The following is a 21,530-nucleotide window of genomic DNA, read 5'->3' as shown; positions in this document are numbered from 1 at the left end:
TCCCATATTACTGAGGCAATCCCATGAATTACGTGAAGAAGAGCCAATTGGACCCTTATTGTTTGGCTCAACCCACTGCTAAAAAATGCTAGCACTAGTTACACTTAACTCATTGAATTTATATTATAAGACAATTAATCACGCAATCACTATTTAGTATGGGACTATGTTTTGTGGTATTACAATCACCCCACCTTGTGCACGCGATGTCCTCATCGTGGCATGACAATTAGCAATCAGCATATCTCAGTTTTAATAACCACACTTCCGGTATTTGGCTCAATCCCTTGCCAAAAGGTGCTAGCACTAGTCGCATTTAGCTTCTTGGATTTACATAATGAACCATTCAATCACTAAATCGATATCTGACGTGGGACTATATTTTAAGGTATAACAGGTTCTTCAGTCAAAACAGCAACAAAATGCATCGTCATCAAACAAGTGAAAGGGCCAAGGTAATTCAAACAAATAAATTTAGAGAGTTCACTACGATTGCTCTAGTGGGCTTCAAGGATTATCAAATTTAGACAGGGTGAAAATGAAAGGAGAAGAAAAAAAAAACCAAATAAGATTACAAGTTCCCGCATGCGAGTTCCCGCACAATAAAAACCACCCACTTGGCCGTACAATAATAGCAAGACGACGAAAGAACAAAAGAGCTTTATTATCTCTCTCTCTCTCTCTAACTTTCTCTCTCTAAAAATCAATTCAATAGTTTCTATAAATGGCAAAGAGAACTGACCCTCTCTTTCCCCCACCGAGCAAAACCCTTCTCCTTCCTTCTTCCTTCTTCTCTCCTTAATAATTTCCCAAACGTCTGAGATCTCAAAACCCTAGGGGGGGGGGGGAAAATAGGGGGGAAAAAAATAAAAATGGGGAGGGGGAGAGTCGAGCTGAAGAGGATCGAGAACAAGATCAACAGGCAAGTGACCTTCGCCAAGAGGAGGAACGGGCTCCTCAAGAAAGCCTACGAGCTCTCCGTTCTCTGCGACGCCGAGGTCGCCCTCGTCGTCTTCTCCACTCGAGGCAAGCTCTACGAGTTCTGCAGCAGCCCCAGGTATGGATTCTGAGACCGTCTCTTGATTTTTGGCGGGAAATCGAAGTGGTCGTAGGGTACCAAGGCGAAATCTTTGGTATAGCTAGGGTTTCTTCTTGCTCTGGATCCGTAACCAAGCAGTACCGTCTAGCTTCCTCGATCGAATTTTCTCAACTAGATCTGCTGAAAGTGATTTGTGTTTTGCTTTGATCTTTTGATAGTAGATCTACTCTTTTAAAAAAAAAAAATTCTTTTGGACGTCTAAAATTTTTACTAAAAAACAAATATACACCTTTGATGAACTTGCCTAGCCTTGAAAGTTATAAATTATATCATCAGAAAAAAGGGAAATTTAGTTATTTCTTCGCTTTAAGATCTTCAATGATTTCATTCTACCGCGGTATGTAGTGATGATTCAATATTCAAATGTTGGCGGATGTATTTTGTGGTGTGTTCACTCTTTGCAGCAAAAAGATAGTAATTTCATTCTCTTTAATCCTTTTACCTCAGAAAACGTTAGATATTATATCACTTTTCTTCACCTATTTTTCCCTTGGACAGTGTCCACTGTGTTTTAGCATGCTCAGTTATTGGTGAAGACATTGCGGGGTTTTTCTTTGTTTCTGTTCCATCACAAGTTAGGGTTTGTATGAGACGTCAGCTGTCTGCAGATCAATTAATATCAACTTTGACACGGAGCTATCGTTGCTCATGGGAATTGACATAAAACTTTACATAACTATCCTAATTAATCTTCCGCTAATTAATTTTTAACATCAACTAATTAAAATTGAACGGAAAATACTAGTTTTGTCCTATGATATTCACTTAATAGCAAGTTACAAATACAAGAAATGAATAGTTTATTACCGACCTATGGGTAATAGTTCCACCATGCTTCTATAAAGAAAGCTGTTGGATATTCATGCGTTAGAATAGTCTCACATGCAAAGGATGAAATGAACGAAAAATTAAAATAGGAGTTAGAAATTAACCAATAGTTCGGATAAAAGTTGGTTTCTAGTCTTTATTTAAAATCCGTTTAACTTCCGGTTGAGTCTATTTTTCTCAACAGTTACAAGTGTATCACAAACTAAAGTTGTGACCCAAGGAAAAATGAAGACTGAAAGTGTCGAGAGGATGAGTGTGGTCAGAATGATCCAATGATAGTTGGCATTTCATGCTTCTCCAATGATCGCTAGAATAGACTTGGGTCTTGTAAGCCCATAAATGATGGGGGAAGATCCTATGGATATTTGCAATAATGTTGTCGCCGCGTGATTATTGATTTAGATCCAAAGTCAGGTTAACCCATGGATAGATAGTGTCCGAGATCTTTCTGGTGGAACGACAATGGTCTGGCTAACCCACTAATGGTGAAAAATACTAGAGTCTCCTTCAACTTTTACTTCATCGTTATACTTAAACTAACCTATAGTCATAGTAGTTCCATAGGTAACCTCAAATTTGGACTTTGTCTCAAAATCAATGAGGTCTTATATCTTTGGCATATTTGGTTATATTATTGTTTTTCCTTCTGAACTAAAACGTCAGTAACACATATTGTTACCTCTAGTAAACCCAACTGGATACTAGTTTAGCTCATCAGAATGTAGCTTCACTATTACGAATGTATTTAATGAGGAAAAAGATGCTCAAGGCTTTTGTGGGAAGTTCTTTTTTTAATTATTTAAAGTTTAATTATGTTATTCTTTTGCTTCTTTGGATAATCCTAGGTTGGGATCAGTGCATTAAAAAGCTAGGGTTTGTATGAGATGTCAATCTCATTTCAATTGATCGAAGTTTCACAGAACAAATTTCTATGAAACACTCCATCACTTCGATTGACGTAACGTTTTCCCAATAAATAATTCAGAGGCTATTGCTATAGTGCCCTGTGGCCACTGATTCTTTGGGAAATTTAAGATTCCTTTCCATCCTTTATGTAGTGGTTGTATCTCTAGCCTATAGACTGGAGGGTATTTACTGATCTTCATACTTTGTACTTGTTTTTGTAAGAATAATGTAGGCTTGGTTGCATTTTAATACCCTATAGTTTCCCATACTTTGCGCGTTTGTATACCTTTGGTCATTTTTTTACAAGACTTATTGTTGATGTTAATAATCAAACAACTAATTAAGATGGGGGTTAGTTTGTTGGGAGTCCTCTAACTCCTCAAAATGTCTTGTTCCGGAGCGAGCTGTTCTTCCCTGCACATATAAAAACTTGCAAAAAGATGGAGTTAGGTTCTCCGATTGTTCCTTTGACGATCAAGTCGGTAAATTACTTGAGTGGAGAAGAAAACAAACTGTAAAAGTTCTTGAGATTAGCGAGTAGAAAAATTCCTTACCTTAGTGCTGAGAATAGTCCCCCTATGTATAGTAATAGCAGAGGGGTGGTTTGGTAACTTCAGTCGAATATGGGCTGGTGTCTGAGTCAACATTTGCTTTACAGGTGTCGGCTACCAAGTGACGGGAGTCACTTTGGCGTTTAATGTGAAGTGACAGGAGACACGTGGTATCGACGTGGTTCGATGTGTTATAAAGGTTTTTGAGAACGGAGAAATAATAATTTTAATTATGCATTTAATGTGAGAGCGACCAGCTATCAGCCGGGGGGCTCGAGGTATGCCATCGCCTTTCTACTCATCAGGTAGAGGGCTGAGAAGTATCGCCTTTTGAATCGGCTTCATGAGATGTCGACAGAATAGACGACCGTGTAGGTCACTTGGGGAGTTGACCTTGTGAGGAGGTTGACATGTACCACCCTTTGAGCAAGCTACACGAGATGTCGACCCTTCGAGTCGTCTGAGCTAGGGGCTTTGGTTATCTCGAAGTGGTGAACAAATTTAATTATGCTATTAATGTGGGACACTTGTCTGCTACTGAATGGAGATTATTACTCAATAATTAAAGCACTATAACACTTATATACCCTAAAATTTCTAAATTTTGCAATTTAACACTCTCTATTATGGAAAACATGAGAATTCACGCTTGAAAACTCTCATGCGTCACTCACATGTTAATTTTAGAGCATTTATCTCTTAATATTTGTAAAATTTACTGTTAGACCTATCAAAGTTCAATCCTAAAAAAGAGTTATGACTGGTTAAAATAGAGTTAGAGTAGTTTAACAATAAATTTAACAAAAATTATAAGGTTAATAATTTCCCTAAATTAATATGTGAATGTTGCAGGAAAATTTTCAAGGGAAATTTCTTGTACAAATTACAAGGTATTTTAAACTTAAAAGTATAATTTTTAAAAACTTTTAAGGTATGTAAGTAAAACAAGTGTGCATATATAAGTGAAAAGCAGGGGAAATTATAAGACATTTAAGTGCAATTAAGCAACTAATATAAGATATATATATTCAACATTGATTACTTATAATCTACAATTTCCATTTTGTCTCAATTGAAACATTTAAATCACTTTAAACTAGTTGTAAGTCATATAAGTAGGAGTTTATATTCATAAAGATTAACTTCATTTTTGTAAAGTTAAAAGATATTAATTTGACGGTGTGTTTTATTACTGTAATTGTCTTTGGCAATTTAATCATCTTCAGCCTTTTCTAGGGCTTGCTCGTTTGTCTTAAAACGGTTTAAACCGCCAAACCTTTATACCAGTCCCCTTCCTTCATTTGAAGGAAGTAAAGGATCTAAATAATAGAGGAATGTGAAATATAAGCTAAGAGAAAGTAATATAAAATTTATTGTTTTTGGTCATACATTAAATGTCTAAAGCACGTGCTCACACTCAAGTGACTCATCTTCTAACCTATTTCAACTTTTATCTTCTCATAACCTGAACTTTCAATTTATAGCTTCTCATTTATGCTATATCACTTCATTCAACATAAATTTCCTCATCTTTTATTGTACATCTCATTCATGGCGTAATTTTTATTTATAAACTCATATTTATAATAATCAAAACAAAATCTCCAGAATCATGATTGCATTTGTACAATCGTAACTTATGATTACACACTTGTACAATTGTAACCTATTTTTTGATAGATCACTTAGCTCTGAAACCTTATTTTGTAGTTAATAATGCTTCTCTCTAAAATTTCTTGGAGAGACCAGAATAGGTTATCAGACATCTAACTACATTTAGCAATGTTTTATTCTTTATTTCAGCTATAATATTTTGTTATGTCGTATACGACATTGTTATATTCCTTTTAATTTCATAATGAATACAATAACTCTCAAATTTTATAGACTTACATTCTCCATCCATATCTGTCCTCAAAATTTTAATTTTTCTTCCAATTTGGTTTTTAACAACAGTCTTATATTTCTTAAAGCATTCAAATACTTTCATTTTTCTAGACATAAGATAGACATGTGCAAATTTAGAATAATCATATGTATAAGTTGAAAGTACGGGGGGGGGGGTGAATAGGGTATTCGCTAATCTAATCCGATATTGATGCCAAATTAAAACTTATTAAGTAATATCCTAGCCAATGATGATAGAAACAATAATATAAGCAAGGATATATAATGAACAATAGATGATATAAACTATAAGACAAAAAGCGATATGAAGATATAAACAAGAAAAAGTGCATTAATGCGAAACACAAACAAGTAATATGATCACGCAGTTCGGTCAACCCTTGACCTATGTCTCCACTCCTCACCTCCAGGAGATCCTCCACTAATCATAAATACTACACAATCGGTTTTCAAAACTCACCAAAAACTTTTAGAATTCTCACGTTGTCAATCCCACTATATACTCCTCTAAGTGTTGACCTACCCGTGTCACATTCCTTAAGTGTTTGGAATTACTACCTCTCTCTAAGCTATTACAACTAAGCTACTTCTCTTGGAATTAACATCAGTTTCTTCCAACCACTCCTCTAAGTGCCATTGTGTATTACAACGTGTTTATCGATAAGCTCAAATAAAGATTTTGTTTTCTAATACAAATGAGAACAAAAATAATAGCTCACTCAATTGTTACACTCTCACAACCCAAAATATACAATATGTGAAATACTTAAGCTCAAATGGTTGTGTGTGAAAACAATGAGTATAATAAAATCAAAGTTAAATTCAAATCAATCTAGCACAAGTATATGAGAATCAAAATAATAAATAGCTAGAGGATGAGTTTAGAAAAACTTCTCTAAAACAAAGAGAGCTAGAGATTTGAAGATGAAATCATTCTCTTTGTAAAACTCTTTCAAACAAACAAGCACACTTGATTTTCTCTTATAAACCCTTAAACAAACTTGCAAAACCTTTTTCTAAATTTTCATAAAGAAACAAATGAGTTATGAGGCATTTATATAGCCTCTTTAATAAAACAGTCCAAAACTAGCCGTTAATGGCAATTTGACCGTTGATCGATCGACTGATGAGTCATGGTCGGTCGACTGATTCGTCTACAAAATCAGACACTGGAAAATCACACTGGTCGATTGACTAAAGATCTTTATCAGTCAACTGATGAGAGGTTATCGGTCGACTGATAACATGCACGGCAGATTCTAAAATTTTGAGAAGCTAATATTCAATTTGAAATAACAAATCAACTCTAAAAATAGTAAAACATTAGGAAACGTTTATACACATGAAGGTAAACATGTTAGAGAAGAAGTTTCTGAAATATCATTTCGTATTTGTGAAAACTCAATGACCGAAAAACAGATATTCTAGTTTTTAAAATTTCTTGAAGAGTTGATTTTGTAAATTTGATTTAAAATAGTAAATCAACAGAAAATAATAAAATTTGAAAAAATATTTATATATCTAAAAATAAATATATTAGAAAAGAAATTTCTAAAATATTATTTCCCAAGAGTAAAAACTCACTGTTTTACAAAACGGTCAAAAATACGAGTTTGTTAAATACTTAATTTTGATGAAATTTCTTCAAACAAGTTTTAAGATACTTTTTAATAGATTAATAGACTTAAGGAAAGATATAAAATAGTATCGTTAAATCTATAATCCGAAAACAATGATAAATCGAAACAAATGTGTGTGTATGATTTGAGCTTTAAATATAACACATAAAGTAAAAACCTAGCTACTATACCCCAAGTAATGGATCTTCAATTAATTCATCTTGGTTGTGGGGATGAAGCTATATAGGTCTTTGACTTGAAATGTAAAGTTTCATTCTGATTTTATTCCAACCTCCTTTAGATATCATCGTCAAGGCGCAAGTCCATCCAACCTCCAACTGAAAATCTTTGTGTAGGATATCTAACAATCAAATATAAATATTCGACAAACAATATTAGAAATTATTTATTAATCATCAAACCAGATTAGATGGTAGGCTCATAAACATGAGACCTAACAAAAATAGTAAAATATTATTTATTATCGTGTGTTCTAATGCTTAGGGGACTATAAATATCTGAGTGCACCAACTATAAAAGTCATTTGCTCTTTGTCTACTAATAAAATGTTTTCTGCTCATTTTACCAGTTAGACACTATTCACATGGTAGCAACTGAACATTAGACAATCCAGACAACAATTTCATTCTAGTAATCTAATTCATTTTAGAAATACTAGCATATGTCCTAGTCTGAAATGACACAATTCAGACTCAGAAATATAATAATACAAATAATTTAAATTAGAGTTTTTATTACTAGAACTATTATAAACTACTAGAAGAATACACAATTCACGCTCAGGTACATATTTTCCCATAACATAGACTTTATTGTTTTTTATACTATAGAAATTCGGTTATTGTAGGACCTAATTTCTAGTCATTAAGCTAGAAACAAAGATCAGATTGTGCCAAATTCTTGGCCCATTCAGCACATCTTTGAGGATGAGAATATTGTCCCCAAGATCGAATCTATACGAATTAATACCCACTACATCAATATAAGTATTGTTTTCCATGTGGATCCTTTGTTTTCCTTTTTTCAGCTCAATAATTTCTTTGGCTTCATTCTTGTCCTTTGCAAAATGTCTAGTCACACCTAGGTCGACCCACCAATAGTTGATGTCCATCATCATAACATTGCATTTCATCATTCCGATGAATTCTCTATTGCCGGTACTTTTTGTCTTGTAGCCTTTCTTATTCTCCTACTTTTCTCCTTGTGGATAGTTGGATCTGAAACTGCTAAACATTTTGTTAGTGTAGTAGGCTTTGTGAGGTAACATCTTAAATTGCTGTGATTTTTGATCTCAAAGTTGTGGCTTATTAGGGCTAGATTTCTATTTCTTCTAGTTTGCTACCTCTGGTGCACATCGTTCATTTCTTTTTATACAATGTTTAATTCTGGTGTCTTCATGCTCACTACTAAATCTTATTCTATTGCGAAGTGCATTAGGAAATTCGTAACAGATCTAGTGGCAAGATTTATTCTTAAAATAGTGGCGATATTAAGGAGGTCATGTTAACAAGCCAATAATATCTAAGGAATATTCCTTGGTTGGTATGGTCAATAATAGATTGGGTCATATTAACAAGGAGTCATAAGATACAAATGTAGATTGCGTTATTAATTAAGTGTCATAGTTATAATATGAGGTTATAAATTGAAAGTCATAATCATGAATGAGATGTAGAATACTAGAAGAAGATAGAAGAACTGTAAAAAGCTTGATAAAGAATCATCATGAGTCCTATGTAAACAACACGAATTCTAACCTTTTTAAGATATGCCCCAAGAGCTATAAATTTTTATACGATTTGCTTTTGGTTTATGTTTCATGTTCCTCTGTAATTTAACTTTTTTTCATGCTCTTGTATGCATGACACTGTGGTGTAAAAGCTTTTTTTGCATTATATGAATCGTTTAAATTTATATTGGAGCATCTTTTCTCATCACATTTTTGTATAAAGCCTCTCATTATACGTGACAATTATGTAATTTCATCGGTAGAGCAGGAACGATGTCTCCTTTCAACATAAAGACAATACTAAGCATACATGCATGCAAGTACTACCACCAAACCTTTTTATGGTTTGCTGGCTCGATGTAGCTTTTCTTCTAATGTCTCCAACTCATCCAAAGTTCCAAAAATACTATTAATTCTGATACACAAATTATCATAATCTTTTTTTGGTTTGTTTGAGGGGTTATATTAGAAAATGTCTTTTGAGGTTATGGATAAGTTGCTTTTTATGGATTTGATTCCAAAATATTGTATTTTGGAGGATATAAACAATCTAAATTATAGAGGAAATTAATTATAAGCTAAAAGAAAACAGTACGCAATTTTATTGCTCCTTGTATGTGGAACGACTACTTTTGTATGCTGTCTATAGCACCCCAAATGACTCTTCATCCAGTCTACTACAACCTTCATACTCTATTATTGTAACATGTCATTAATGACTATAGTATTATAACATCTTATTTATACTATTTCTTTTCATTCACCATAACGTTCTCTCTACTAAATTTGTACCGCATGACACTTCAAATTTTCTAATATATTTTGAGTTACAAAATTTTGATTTAAGACCATTACTGAAGTTTGTTTCTGACAGTTGCTGAATTAAACTTTAGTTGTGAGTCACAAGAAATTTGTTATACTTCATTTTAGAAACGTGATTCACTAGGTAAAAATATAGTAATGAGGATGTTATAGAGATTGTCGTGATTATAAATTGGTAGAGTATGAAATTATATTCCAATCAAAACTTTAGAGTTTTAGTATAGGGGTACATACTTTAATAGTTCACTAGAGCAATCCCAATTCAAATACTACGGGTCACGAATTTAAAGAAGATGTTAAAAAACGATGCATGTACCTAGGTTTCTAACTATAAAAAGGACACTCAACTTGTGGGGGAATGTTATAGTACAGAATTATAATATTGCTCAATCCTTATAACAACTTTGGAGTGTTGGTGCATAGCTGTTAAATAAATGAGAGGTTATAAATTGAAAATTATGATCAGGAATGAGATGTTTCAACAAAAGAAGGCAAGGGTTGCAATAAGCTCGATGAATTGTTGCGAGTGCAATATAAAGATCATGTATTCTAGCCTTTTTAGTTATCACACAGAGTAATAAAATTTCAAAATATTTGCTCTTAATTATATTTTATTTCCTCTATAATTTATTCTTTCGTAATTGATGGGGAATGGGTGGAGGGCTTCAATCTGGAGGTAAGAAATCACCGATGGCTTGGCAAAGTGATGGTGTAATTCATGACAAAAGCAAGAAGGTTACTGTGTAAGGATATTGTTTGTAAAATATCTTTCATTTGAGTAATAACAAACTCTTTTTTCGATACTAATATTGGTTTGAGATGATCTAGTATAGGTAACAAAAACCATGGAATATGTATGAGGCGAAAATATACAAAAAAATGGCTCAAAAATTGATTTCACCACCACAACCATCAGTGAGGGCTTTTAACCATTGTTGGTGCATGGTGACGATCAATGACACATGATCCAATGATGATGTAAAGGTCTAGAGACATGAATATCATCGATGAGCTGCTCAACCATTGATGATCGAGAGGCACCATCGATGGTCAAGGATGCTAATGCAAAATTTCTCGATTCAATTGCGCCATTCATTATTTTATATAATCTCTAACCTCGACCATATTTGGCATATCTCTTTCCTAATATATTTGTGAGAGAATAACTTAGAGAGATATAGAGAAAAGAGGAGTTCTAGGATTTTACAAGTGAGAGATCAAGAGAAGATTTTCGACTCCCTAGAGCCTCGTCGAATTCTCACTCGTCATGCATGACACCGCGATACATCTTTCTTTTGTCAAACTTTGGAAGAAGCATAATTGAGCCTTGATTAGAAGCCTTGTTATGCATTGAGGCTCTTCAAGACCTCCGCCACGAGCACACACTAAGTCTATCTTTGGATCGTTTTGTGAAAATGTCGAAGGAATTAAGGAAAATAATTGAGAAAAATATAAAAAAATAAGCAAAACAAACTCCACCATACCATGGTGTGGTGATTGCCACACCCACGTGGTAGGGTATAACAGAATCTGTCCTGTTTATCATGGGTGTGGTGTCTACCACACCCTAATGTGGCAGAATTTGTCATATTCGTCATGGGTGTAGTGTGTGCGACATCAGGGTGTGACGGACTCGTTTTTAGAATCCTAATCTGTTTGAGATTGTGTTTTATTATAAATAGAGCCATATTTTTTAGGGTTTTCTATCGATTGATTGGGTAGTTTGAAGGTGATTTTGAACACAGAAAAGAGAGACCTTTCTGAGTAATTTGTTTGAGGGTTTAGTTTGAGAGATTTGAGAGATTTGTTTGAGAGGTTAGTTGAGTGATCTTGCAATCTCTACTCTGTACTCTCTTTCTCTATAGTGGAAACACATCCCTTTTTAACTCGTGGATGTAGGTAATTTGCCAAACCATGTTAAACTTTTGTGTTTGAGTTAATGTCGTTATTTTGGATTGTTTTGGCTTTCTCTCTCTATGTTTGTGTTTGTTCTGTCACGCACAATAAGTGGTATCAGAGCCTAACAAGTGGTATCAAAGCTTAGGTTATGCTTGGGCTATTTGGAGGAGTAGATCACTTTGGAAGTTCGGCTAGGGTTTCGTTTGGAGTTAAAGGTGGGATCTTTTTGGTAAAAATTCTATCTTTTCTCAGTTTTGGATCTATTCTTCATTTGTTCCGCTTTAGTTGTTGGTGCTTTGAGGAATTATGGCCGAAAAAAGGAGTTGTGGAGGATACTTCAGGTGTGAAGATCGTCAAAAGTTTGAATATTCACTCTATGAAGATAGACGTGGAGAAGTTTAATGATACTAATAATTTTGGATTTTGACGATGTGAAGTCTTGGATACGCTTAACACGCAAAATTTAAAAGATACTTTGGAATTGGATGGTAAGCCAGATGATATTGATAAGAGGGTTTGGAAGAAGATGAATAGAACGACATGTGGTGCGATTAGCTAGGTATTGTTTGACTCAAGATTTAAAGTATAATGTGATCAATGAGACTTCATCTAAGAAGATTTGGGAGATCATTGAGAGCAAGTATTTGACCAAGATTGTGAAGAATCGCTTGTATTTGAAGAGAAGACTTTATCGCTTCCAATTGAAGAAATGAACCTCCATTGGTGATCACATGAACCACTACACGAAGTTTCTCATGAATTTGGCGAATATAGATGTTATGATTGAAGATGAGCATATGGCATTGTTGTTGTTGAGTTCCTTATCTGACGAAGAATATGAGACTTTCGTCCTTACTCTTATCAATGGGAAGACATCTCTTTCGTATAGTGAGGTCACCGCTGTACTTGTGAACTATCAGCTTCGAAAGAAAGATAAAGAGTCTACAAGTGACACAGTAGCGGAGACGTTGGTTGCAAGAGGGAAGAATTCAAATCGAAAGAATTGGAAGTCACAATCTAGAGTAGGGCATCCTACAGTTGGAAAAGATCAGTGTGTTTGATACAAGAAGACTGGTCATTGGAAGAAAGATTGTCCAAAGCTCGACGAATGGATGAAGTATAAGCAGAAGGGAAAAGGGAAGCAACCATCATCAGAAGCAAACATCGTTATATCAGATGGTAATATTTTTGATACTTCTATTTATTCGCTTTCTATCAGTCCTACAGGTAGCTATTCGGAGGAATCTGAGTGGATGTTGGATAGTAGTGCGATCTATCATGTGTGCCCTAGAAAGGAATGGTTCTTTAGTTTTGAGAAGCTGGATAGTAGTGTGATGTATATGGGTGACAACCGTGCATACCAGATCCTTGAGATAGGAATAATTCGCATCTAGATGTTTGACGGGACAGTCAAGGAGTTATATGGTGTGAGATATGTTCCTTCCTTAAGAAAAAACTTGATCTCAATTGGAGCTTTGATTGGAGAGGGTCTGAAGGTTCGTGTTGAGGACACGGTTCTCAAGATCATGGAAGACTCTTTGATTATGATGAAGGGCGTCAGGAGGAATAACCTGTACTATTTGATTAGAAGTTCGGTGACAGGTAGAGAGTTGGCGACTTCTGTTGATTCGACTAGACTACGGCACTTGGAGCTTAGTCATTCCAGTATTGATTTAGAGATGGGCGCACAGACTTGCAATTTGAAGTCCAGTGAATATTTTAATGTGAGCAAGAAGACAGATGTGAAGTTTGGCACCTCTATTCATCGTACTAAGGGTCTTTTAGGTGGAGTTCATACGGATATTTGGGGGCCTTCTAAGGAGACATCATTGGAAAGTAATAGATATTTAGTTTTTTTGTTGGTTATTGTTCTAGGCATGTTTGTGTTGCAACCAAATTTCCTTTGGATAACGTCCTAGTAGTCTCCAACAGATTGAAAAAGTATGAGATTGACAAAAAGGTGAAGGTACTTCATTCTGATTTTGGTGGGAGGTATAAGAGGGACTTATTTTTGCATTCGAACCGAGCTCACGGCATTTTGAGACACTTCGGTGAAAAGAAAATCTTGGAACAACAAGATGAGATGGCCGATTTGCTAAGTTATTCCTTACTGGATGAGGATCGATATTTGATGTCGAGCATTAATTCTGGTATTAAGGCTTTAACATATTTGGATCATCTTGGTCATAGGTTGTCGACTGCTGTGATTGGAGGTAAAACTCTATTAAATGTTTAGTCTGGTAGTGTCACTTCGCTTGAGGCTTCACTGAGGGAGCTAATTGACTCTCATCAGGTGGAGAGCTTTGGACAGACCTTAGATGTATCGCATCGGATGGAGAGTGATACTACCCCATATTGGATGGAGATTACTCCACACACTTCAGATCATTCTGCATCGTTTGGGATTCCAGCTAAGGTGATATAGTTAGGGGATCATTTGCATTTAGGTGCAAATGATGAGTTGGTTGATTCGAATGTAGCTGGTGGATATGATTTGGATACGACCATTGGTTCACCTCAGGTGGAGGTGTTTGATTTGTTTCACTTTGGGGTCATTACGAGAGCTATCAGCCGTAGATTCGTTGATGATGTTAGAGAAGGGTTGCGAACTCTTCTAGTTGATTGAGGGTCTATGGAGGCCATTTGATGAACTACGGGCTGCTTGATCCCTTGTGAGAGGGAGTACGTAGGCAGTCAATTTGATACAGTCGGTTTGGTGAGTTGATACTGACATTTGGAGAGTGTTCGCATTCTCGTTTGGGTCTCGACTTGTTGTGGATTGAGTCTGTTGTCGTAGTTTTGTTCCATTTCATACTAGACGCAACAAATGAGACGTTTGATTTGGTTGGTGTCGACTCAGTTTATAAAAAACTTCGGCGAGGTGAAGAATTGTGAAAACGGTGAAAGAATTGAGGAAAAGAATTGAGAAAAACGTGACAAATAAGCAAGACAAACTCCACCACACCCTGGTGTGATATCTGCCATACCCATGTGGCAGAGTGTGACAGAATCTGCCCTATTTACCATGGGTTTGGTGTCTGCCACACCCTGATATCACAGAATCTATCATGTTTACTATAGGTGTGGCGTGTGTCACACCAGGGTGTGGCAGACTCATTTTTAGAATCCTAATCTATTTGAGATAGTGTTTTGTTATAAATATAGCCACGTTTTTAGGGTTTTCTATCGATTGATTAGGTAGTTTGAAGGTGATTTTGAGCACAGAAAAGAGAGATCTTTCTGAGCAATTTGTTTGAGGGTTTAGTTGAAAAGAGAGATCTTTCTGAGCAATTTGTTTGAGGGTTTAGTTTGAGAGATTTGAGAGATTTGTTTGAGATGTTAGTTGAGTGATCTTTAGTTTGAGAGATTTGAGAGATTTGTTTGAGATGTTAGTTGAGTGATCTTGTAATCTCTACTTTGTACTTTCTTTCTCTATGGTGGAAACCCATCCCTTTTTGCCCCGTGGACATAGGCAATTTGCCGAACCACGTTAAACTTTTATGTTTGAGTTGGTGCCGTTATTTTGGATTGTTTTGGCTTTCTCTCTCAGCGTTTGTGTTTGTTCCGCTACGCACAACATGTTTCTATGAGAAGAGTTGCCCTTGGATTGATTTTCTTCATCGTTCTTCATCAAGCTTTGATTCTATCCTTCAAGGGACAATTTGTTTTATTCAAAGGGCTATAAGATTGTTCCTATTCTGAGCTTATTTATTTTGTGTTTGCTTTTACTTTGAGCTTCTTTTGCGATGTACTCAAGCCGTTGAGTCGAGGGTTAGAACTAGCTGGGGCTAAGAGTTACCTATTGTGGAGAGTTAGATTAGACGATTAGTTTAGGATAAACTAGAGTTTATGTGTTGTAAGCCTACTACATTAGGTTTGTGATTCAAGTAAACTTTTTGTATAGTGAGGATCCCTTCACAAGAACGAAGAGTGGACGTAAGATTGTTTATTCGAACTACTACAAAATATCGTGTGTTCTTGGTTAGTTATTTTTTGTGATAGATATTTTGCTTTATATCATTTATTGCTTTTATTTGTTATTTTTGTTACATATTCCATGTTTTTGTGAAAAACAGAAGTAATCCTGTTCGCCCCCTCTATGCTTGCATCTTAGATCTAACATACTTCTCACATGATGAATAAGACATGGAGTATTTTGGCTTGAGTTGAACGCTATGTATTCTTTTGAAGGGATTGATCAAGAATGACAAGTAAAAAAAGAGGGTTTTGATAATAACTAGGTTTTACACCTGGGGGTGTCACACCTAAGGACTTCACACCCCAAAGACACTTCATTTGTCAACCAAGCAATTCACATGGTCAAGAATTCCATAACTCTATTTTTTATTAACCATCAATGTATATTCCTTATGGAGGATTATATCTCTTATTTGTAGAAAAAGAAAGTAATTAAACACTTCAGAAAGTAAATAAAAATCCTGATCAAATCAAATCCCAACAAAACTAATGCAGTCAAATAAAATCCCAACTTAACTAGAAAGAGATCTCAAAATCAATGGCAAATGAAAATTTCTAACTATAATAAAATATTATATGAAATCAAATCAAATATTACTGAAATAAAACTTATTATAATAGATCTTAAAATCTTCTGATGGACAGCCCACGAACGTCCTACATAAATACTCCTTTACATGTATACACACACCAACTTTTTTTTAGTCTTGGAAGAATATTCTAGGTGATTTGGGTTTAGTGTGCTTTTACAAATTAATGGTGTCATCATTGTACTAGTGCACTTTCTATTGATGATCCACGTTAAGCCTTCTCCTTATCATGTTTCTATGCTTTGTTTCGTACAATATCTATTATCTATGACTTTTTTTTTGGATCTTTGACATACACAAATTTTCTTTTGGTCGTTAATGGATTTGAATACTCATACTTTTCATATTCGTCTGGTTAAATTTCAGATTCATATCATGTGTTTACTAGCTGTGATGGTCTGCTATCTCTTCTTGATAAAGTTTATTGTAGCTTGTCTATGCCTCTTTTAAACTGAGATGACAACTCTATTCATTTAGAGCGTATAATGATTTCTAACATTTTGAAATTTTAATACTGTCCATTGCTTTTCATTTACAGCATGCTGAAAACACTCGACAGATACCAAAAATGTAGTTATGGAGCACCAGATACCAGTGTACAAATACGGGAGAATCAGGTATAAACATAAGACTACTATCTGAATTATTTTAAACTGTAAAATTAGCTTCAAATTTTAGTTCTGCAGGCTTTTACGCTCTGGAGAGTTAAAAGTCATGACTACATTTTAGTTAGTATATTTTCAGCGCAAATTTTGTTCCTATCATTGATCACATAAAGTTTTTTTACAAGTTTTGAGTGTCTCTTACTGATGTGTCAAAATTATTTCCCTAATGCAGTTTGCTCTTCTGATATAATCTTTTGCTTTTCCGATATAATCTTTCTGATTGCATAATGCAATTTAGAGCTGATTATAGTTAGAAGTTCAAAAATGATTAGGAAATCATGAGCTAGAAGCCTAAATCTGATGATTGGGCGCTCATCTTTAAATTTTGCCATGCACGTTGGATATTTCTCAGCAGATTTGGCGATTTTCTTGTCATGTCACTAAAGTCTGTATAAAATGAATTCCACACGCCTCATTTACCAAAAAATCTATGCTATGTGACGTGTTCATATTATTCATCTCAAGCAAGCAAAAGGAACAGAAAAAACTTCTCATAATAATTAATAAATTATCAGGTTCAGCTAATTCATAAATAAATATGTAATTTACCTGGCTAATGTCTAGTATTTTTTTCGTTTACACATTCCTTTCCGTTAATACTCATCTCCCTGATTGTAGCTAAAACAAATAGTGAGATATGAACTGTGAAAAATTAAGAGCAACCATGCAAATAACTTCTCATATATTCACATAATGTATCAATAATTTTCAAATTTAACAGTTTACAACATAGGTAAAAACTTGTAATTTTGAATGTCATAATGTTCTTTTAAAAGCATAGCGTGTCTTTTCTACCAATTATATAGATGACGCCGATAATGGACCCCTTGAAAGTTGCGGGAGAAGTTAAAACTTAAGACTAAAGTTGTCCTATTAATAACTGTATATTATAATTTATTCATACTGAAAAGGCTTTATATCTATAAATTACTCTTGTTTCTTTCTTCATTCTCGCTACCACCAATTTAATTTCATAAGACATTGGAAAATTATTGATTTTCAACGATTCCAACCATTGTAGGGGATGACCTACTTCAATACTTTGATTTGAGATATCATTACGCTTGATGTGCACGATTATTTTTTCATGTAAACTGCGTAATTAACTGATCTTTGGTCTTTAGATGCTACAAAGTAGCCATCAAGAGTACTTGAAACTTAAAGCACGAGTTGAGGCTTTACAGAGATCTCAAAGGTAAAATGCCAGGCAAATTATATTGTCAGGAGACCTCTTTCGTAAACCGACTTCTTAAACTGAAGGCTAACACTAAATTTTTTTAATTATCATGGCTGTAATAATTACAAATCTAGGAATCTTCTTGGTGAAGATCTTGGGCCATTGAGCAGCAAGGAGCTCGAGCAACTTGAAAAACAACTTGATTCTTCACTGAAGCAAATTAGGTCTACACGGGTATTGAGTTTATTTCCAAAAAGAATTTTCCTTATCGAAACAACTATGTTTACAAAACTAAAAAGTTTGTTTGTTCGTTTGCAGACACAATACATGCTCGATCAGCTTGGTGATCTGCAAAGAAAGGTATAATTTAATAATAATAATAATAATAATAAGATTCTTGAAATTTCTAAGTACAAGTCTTACTCTACCCTTAAATTTATGAATGTTTCATTCTTCTAAACTATAGCTTCCTTCCATTTGACAGGAACAAATGTTATGTGAGGCTAATAGGAGTCTGAGAAAACGGGTATGTAGGCTCTCTCACCTCAATTTGAACCTGGCTTAAGCTTGCTTGTGTTTTAAAAAAAAAATAGAAATTGAACTATACTGGTTTAAGGGCCGATTTCTGAACTAAAAAAAAGCCGGTTCAATTCTTGCCCTCAAACAGAATTTTAGTCCTTAACCTGGTCATTTCCACTAACCTGTTTATCGGAGAATTGCTAGACATGCCCTTAAATTTCACAGCAATGACCAAAATATTTCAACCCATACTCCATCTCCTGCTCCAAGTTGGCATCCACGTACTGGTTCTGATTAAACTGCATGTATGTCATCTGGGGTCAATCAACATTTAGAAATTGCTAACTGAATTATCTCAGTATGCGCAGTTGGAAGAAACAAGCCAGGCTAATCAGCAACAAGTCTGGGAGGCCAATGCTAATGCAATGGGATACAGCCGGCAGCCGAGCCAACCACAAGGGGAAGAGTTCTTCCATCCTCTTGAATGCCAGCCCACTTTGCAAATTGGGTATATTTCCATAAACTAGTGAAGATTTCACTTTTTATCCTCTTGAATGCCAGCCCACTTTGCAAATTGGGTATATTTCCATAAACTAGTGAAGATTTCACTTTTTTAACTTCAAACACTTTGTCATACATTCCAAATGTGACAGCTTTTATACGTACCGTCATGATTCACATTCATTGCTAGTATAAACAATAGAAGTACTAATTCAGGTCTATAGAATTCTACAAGCAATTATTAAGCACGATTAATCTCGTAACCATCTGACATATGTTGAATCTAGTAGTTTTAGAAATAGATGTCTTTTATGCTTTAGCAACTGTTAAAATTTTATGCTTATTCAGGTTTCAACCTGACCAAATGCCTGGCCCTAGCGCGAGCAGTTTCATGCCTGGATGGCTACAATGAATAAACTGCTCAAATTAATTTCTCTCATAATTCGGTGGGAAATGGAGAGAAGAAAAGGGTGACAATTTTGATGCAGTAATCATAATGCAAGTACAAACTTTGCAACTGTATCCATTTGTTATTGTGTTGCCTGTTCATGTATGAGTTGTGTAAGTATTTCCTATTTTGATTATGCCATAAAGCTATCAAACGCTGTATAATGCATAAGTTGTATCCAAGTCTTTTGCTTCTATTATTTGCGCCTCTCTTGCTTCTATTATTCGCGCCTCTCTCTCTCTCTCTCTCTCTCTCTCTCTCTCTCTCTCTCTCTCTCTCTTTCTCTATGTATCAATAATGTATCTATTATTTGAGATGTTGAATTTTCTTTTTTCAACTTGAAAAAGTTGGAAGTATTTGGAGAGTAGTTCTATCTGTGGGAACATGGGAATAGCATTTTGGATCACGACGTCGATTTAGTTGATTTAAGAGAGACAGCGGGCCTTAGAAACATTGACAAGCTTAGATGTCCTGTGTCCAACCACAAACAAACGTGATTGATTAGATGGGCCTTTTTCAGAGAGCCCAAGGATAATTTAACTTTATGCCCATTTAAAAGTCCTATTATTTTGACACACACTCCAATCTTTCGCTCCCAAATAAATAATTAAGATTCTGACATATTTATACTGCTAAAGAATTTATTGATTTGTATTTTAATTTCGCAAAGATTATTACTTGAATTTTAATTCAATACGAGCTGGCTGAAAATTATATTCATTGTATAGTATGTACACCAGGGAAGCAGAGAGAGTAAGGGTAAAACAATATTTATTATTATTATTTTAATTCTCATTTTACACTCTTTATGTATTCATGGCGTCCTTAAACTTCATTATCTGTCGTCCTTACCGTAAACTAGTATAAATATATGAGTATTGATGTTGTTTAACTTGGTAACCAAAAAATATAGATTGTTGATCTATATCTAAAATCTGGCCTTCTCCAGATCTAGAATAGGCTGACCAATGCTTTCATTAATCTCTTGATATATGTATTTAAAATTTGATAAAATCTTTATAGAGATTTTATTTAGATACTTTATACGTATCAAGTCACGTGCAACATTATCCAATTTAAAATACTGAAATTTTATATTCGTACTGATAGTTTTCGAACCTTACATCATGACGTTGCCAAACTCTCACGTGTTGGATTTCGAAAGCCAGAGCAAACATCCAAAAAATATATATACTCACGAAGAAAAACAGTTATCAATAAGGGCTGTTTGTTTGTCTAAAAAAAGAGGGAAATCAAAGAATAGGAAATGTATTTCTTAGAAATTTTATTTTGAGGTTGTTTGGTTAGAAAAAAAAGAAGGAAATTAAAGAATAGGAGATGAGATGAGATGAGTTGTCGTCATATTATTGGATGATGTGAGTGATTTTTTAAGAAAACTTGTTTTGAGGTTGTTTGGTTGGCTAAAAAAATAAGGAAATGTATTATAAGAAACTTATTTCCTATAATATGATCTTTTCTTGTGTTTGGTTCATTTTTAAAAATAAGAAAATATATGAGATGAGATGAGTTGTCATTATATTATTGAATGATGTGATCCACACTTAAGGAAATCAATTTCCTTATTTTTTTGGAGGAAATGGATGGAGATGAAAGTTTAAGGAGATGAGATGAGTTGTCACCATATTATTGGGTGATGTGATTGATTTTTAAATATGAGATGAGATGAGTTGGATGATGTGATGATAAAAATAATATTTTATTAGATGTTGGGTGATAAAAGTAATATTTTATTGGATGAGTTGGATGATAAAATAATATGTTATTAGATGAGTTGGATGATAAGATAATATTTTATTGAATGTTAGGGTAAGTTTTAGAGATGAAAATGGTTGAAAATAGGAAATGAGAGATTTCCATGCTCCCATTTCCTATTCTTGGTTTTTAGGAAACCAACCAAACAGCCCAATTCACAAAGACACGATCATCGAGATCTAAAATTGAAATAAATTTTTCTGAAGCCTATCCACCCAAAATCCCCCCCTCTCAACCCAATAAAATCCCTCCCTTTGATTCTCTCTCGCTCCTCTCTATTGTTTATCCCTCCCTCCACCGCTTTAAAATTAGGGACAAAAACTAGGGTTAGGGTTAGGGCTTCGGATTTTTCAAACGATGATGAACTCCAATAGCATCGACGACGACGACGACCACCAATCGAATCTCTTCTTCGAGCTCTGCTCTCTCCTCTTGACCCTCCTCAGATCGCCTCACCTCTCCGCCCCATTCTCCTCCGATCGCCATGCGCCGACGTC

The 21,530-nt window shown here is 34.7% G+C and overlaps 1 protein-coding gene across 3 annotated transcripts; it reads left to right on the top strand.

Annotated features, from left to right (window-relative positions):
- On the top strand, window positions 770–19,480 carry LOC109825239 (agamous-like MADS-box protein AGL9 homolog). Of its 3 annotated transcripts, none has more exons than XM_020392040.1 (8): window positions 770–1,057; window positions 16,489–16,567; window positions 17,740–17,810; window positions 17,927–18,026; window positions 18,111–18,152; window positions 18,277–18,318; window positions 18,671–18,819; window positions 19,161–19,480. In XM_020392040.1, exons 1-8 carry the CDS (start codon window positions 873–875, stop codon window positions 19,222–19,224), a joined length of 732 nt encoding a protein of 243 aa, XP_020247629.1. In that variant the 5' UTR covers window positions 770–872; the 3' UTR covers window positions 19,225–19,480. The 3 variants fall into 3 exon arrangements, with proteins under 3 accessions (XP_020247629.1, XP_020247630.1, XP_020247631.1); XM_020392041.1 differs by having other exon boundaries at window positions 861–1,057; window positions 18,680–18,819; XM_020392042.1 differs by lacking the exon at window positions 19,161–19,480 and having other exon boundaries at window positions 861–1,057; window positions 18,671–18,843.

The sequence above is a fragment of the Asparagus officinalis genome, chromosome 10 (assembly GCF_001876935.1).
Source record: "Asparagus officinalis chromosome 10, Aspof.V1, whole genome shotgun sequence".
In the NCBI taxonomy this organism is placed as follows: domain Eukaryota; kingdom Viridiplantae; phylum Streptophyta; class Magnoliopsida; order Asparagales; family Asparagaceae; genus Asparagus; species Asparagus officinalis.
This window is presented reverse-complemented; position numbering and strand designations above follow the sequence as displayed.